This window comes from Orycteropus afer, unplaced genomic scaffold (genome assembly GCF_000298275.1).
Source record: "Orycteropus afer afer isolate SDZICR_OR568_19922 unplaced genomic scaffold, OryAfe1.0 scaffold00018, whole genome shotgun sequence".
In the NCBI taxonomy this organism is placed as follows: domain Eukaryota; kingdom Metazoa; phylum Chordata; class Mammalia; order Tubulidentata; family Orycteropodidae; genus Orycteropus; species Orycteropus afer.
This window is the reverse complement of record NW_006921605.1, coordinates 892,466-895,799: the sequence shown is the minus strand read 5'-3', so window position 1 is coordinate 895,799 and position 3,334 is coordinate 892,466. Positions and strand designations below refer to the sequence as shown.

Here is a 3,334-nt window from a genome sequence, read left to right as displayed (position 1 = left end):
GCCTGGGCATCGGGCTCGGGGGGCGGGGGACGCTGCCTGGGCATCGGGCGCGGGGGGCGGGGATGCTGCCTGGGTATTGAGCTGGGGGGGGGCAGGCATACTGCCTAGGCATCGGGCTTGGGAGGCAGGGGACACTGCCTGGGCATCGGGCTCAGGAGGGAAGGGGCTGAGCCCTCCTGGTCCTCCCCTTAGTCTCTCCAGTCTGCTTGCTGCCTGGTGTTCCTGGTGCTGCCAAGACAAGGTGGGCCAGAGCTCAGGCCTGCAGGGGACCCTGGGCCTGGCCATGCTGGACAGGTGTAGGGACGTGCACAAATGCCACCCACGTGCTGCAGGCGCTAACAGTAAGCTGCCGGTGTCACTCTGCTGCCGGCCCAAACACAGCTTTGCGCTCTCCACAGCACCTCTCTCCAGATGAGATCTTCCACGTCATTGTGGGCCCTTGCTATGACAGGAAGTTGGAAGCACTCCAAGAGGATGTCCACACAGCCTCGCGTACCTCGCAGGGTGTGGACTGCGTGCTGACGTCGGGTGAGCATCTGTGGCAGGTCTGTGTGCTATCCGGGGTGGACGTGGCTTCCTGACATCGCCACAAGCCGTGTAGAAGAAACCAAACTGCAGGGTGGCTTAAGGCTGGTAGAGACCAGGTGGGTCTGCCATAAACAGCTCTGAGAACAAGATCCCCTCAGGTGTCTTCCTTGGTGGCATCTCTGATTCCCCTCGGTCCATGGTCTGCAGCCAGGGACTTCCTCCTGCACTTGGGCAGCTGCCTCTAGATGGGAGCAGAGGCGGAGTCTGGGAGGGTTCCCTCAGGGGAGTTCCATTGCTGCCCAGAGGCTTGAAACCCATCGCCTCATGTTGCCAATGTGAAACCTGCATGGTGAGTCTTTTTTTTTTTTTTAATTGTGATTTGGGTGAAAGTTTACCGAGCAAATTCATCTTCCATACAGCAGCTCACATACACTTTGTCTCATGACATTGACTATAATCTCCCACAATGCAACAGCTCCCCTCCCACTTCCTCCCCATAGTTACCTCTTCCCCATGTCCTTCCCTTCCATGCACTCCTGCCCCCTGAGCTGTCTCCCTGTGCAGACACAGCCCTTCTGTTCTCCCAAGGTTGATCTCTCTGAGGAGTGTATCTACCTAGTGTAAATGTTCAGCTCATATGCTTGTCTTTTGCTTGACTAGAAGCCACAGGAGTGGGTTCAGTTCCAGACCTGAAGGGCAGCTAGGGGCCATAGTCTCAGTGGTTCCATCAGGCTGTATCACACCAGCAAACGTGGTCCTTTTTTTTTTTTTTTTTAAATGATTTTGAGTTTTGTTCCACATTGTTCTCCCACTCTATCCAGGATCTCCTACATAGATCCCCTTCTGAGTGGTTGACAGTGGTAGCTGGGCACCATCTAGTTCTGGTCTCATCATAATATAGACTGAGGATTACATGGTGTACCAGTCATTTGGACTAATTGTTTCTATGAGTCCATATAGTTTTCTTCATTCTTCTTTGCTCTGGACAAGGAGAGACCCATCATTGCCTTTAGATGGATGCTTGCAAGCTTTTAAGATTCCAGTCACTACTTGCCAAAGTAGGTTGTACATTAATGTTTTTGTGTAGTATGTTATGACATTTGAACTTGATGTCCCGTGTGACCCTGGTCCTGAGCCCACAGGTCCAACTGCTTGCTCCCTCTGGGTAGCTGGCTGTGGATAAGAAGTGATTACAACCTTGTCCCTTGTCAGCTCTACTGTATACCTGGGAATTCTTACAGAACATACCAATACACTTGTGGAAACATTGTCTGCCAGCCCTATACATGGTCTTGGGCACACTCCCCCCTGCATGTTGTTGTCGTCGTTGTTGTTGTTAGGTGCTGTTGAGTAGTGTCTGACTCAGCAACCCTGTGAACGGCAGACTGCCCAGGGTGCCAGCCTCACAATCCCTGCTACACCTGAGCCCATCCTTGCAGCCACTGTGTCAGTCCATCTTGTTGAGGGCCTTCCCTTCTTCGTTGACCCTCCACTTTACCAAGCATGACATCCTCCTCCAGGGAATGGTCCCTTCTGACAACATGACCAAAGTAGGTGAGACGAAGTCTGGCCATTCTCACTTCCAAGGAGCATTCCAGCTGTGCTTCTTCCAGTACAGATTTGTTAGTTCTTTAGGCAGTCCATGGTATTCTCAGTATTCTTCACCAACACAACTCAAAAGTATCAACTCTTCTTTAGTCTTCCTTATTCATTGTCCAGCTCTCACATGCATAAGAGGCAATAGAAAATACAGTGGCTTGGATTAGGTGCACCTTAGTCTTCAAGGAGACATCTTTGCCCTTCAACACTTGAAGGAGGTCTTTTGCACCAGATTTACCCGATCCCATACGAGTCGGGTCCGACCCAACGGCACAGGACGACAACGCAGACAACACCTGATGTCCTGACGCTGCTTCTATTGGTGTTGACGTAGAACCAAGTGATATGAAGTCCTGACAACTTCAGTTTTTTCTCCATTTATCGTGAAGCTGTTTATTGGACCAGTTGTGAGGATTTTTTTTCTTTATATTGAGATGTGATCCATGCTGGAGTTGTAGTCTTTAATCTTCATCAGTAATTGCTTCAAGTCATCTTCACTTCCAGCAAGCAAAGTTGTGTCATCTGTGTATCACAGGTTGTTAATGAGTCTTCCTTCAATCCTGATGCCACGTTCTTCATATAGTCCAGCTTCTCGGATTATTTGCTCAGCATACAAATAGAATAAGTGTATGAGAGGATACAGCCTTGATGCACTCCCTTCTTGATTTTGAACCATGTAGTATCCCCTTGTTCCATTTGAATGACAGCCTCCTGATCTATGTACAGGTTCCTCATGAGTATAATCAAGTGTTCTGGAATTCCCATTCTTCTCAGTGTTACCCATAATTTATTATGATCCCCTTTACATAGACATACCTGATCATTCAGCCTGTCTACGTGGTGGGTCTTTGGTAGGAACCTGTATCCTTCATTTTTTCTGAGTGTGGGACCTGACCAGGTTTTTAGCGGAGACACTCAGTGTCCTGTGACCCTGCAGCTGGCTCCACGGGGATGTTTCTACCCGAGGTTTGCCTGTGTAAAAGGCATTTGAGACAGTGTCTGTTGTTTGACTACAGTCACCCTCTGGGTGGGAGGTCATTTCACTGTCTGTGTGGGAAACAGCACAGAGATGGGCTGGTATATGGTGCCCAGCTCATCGGCAGGAGGAACCTGACCCTGCACGTGTTTCATCAGTGTCATTGTGCTGACAGGCTCAGAGGAGATGGCACCTCGTGCCTGTCTGCCCTTAGCCTCGCAGCGCCTCACC

The 3,334-nt window shown here is 50.2% G+C and overlaps 1 protein-coding gene across 1 annotated transcript in view; it reads left to right on the top strand.

Moving 5' to 3' along the window:
• Positions 1 to 3,334, top strand: part of NARF (nuclear prelamin A recognition factor) — a 31,821-nt gene that overhangs the window by 24,368 nt on the left and 4,119 nt on the right. Inside the window, exon 7 of the mRNA XM_007959788.1 lies at positions 399 to 528. Coding sequence (XP_007957979.1) covers positions 399 to 528 — 130 coding nt within the window. The remainder of the gene's footprint in view (positions 1 to 398; positions 529 to 3,334) is intronic.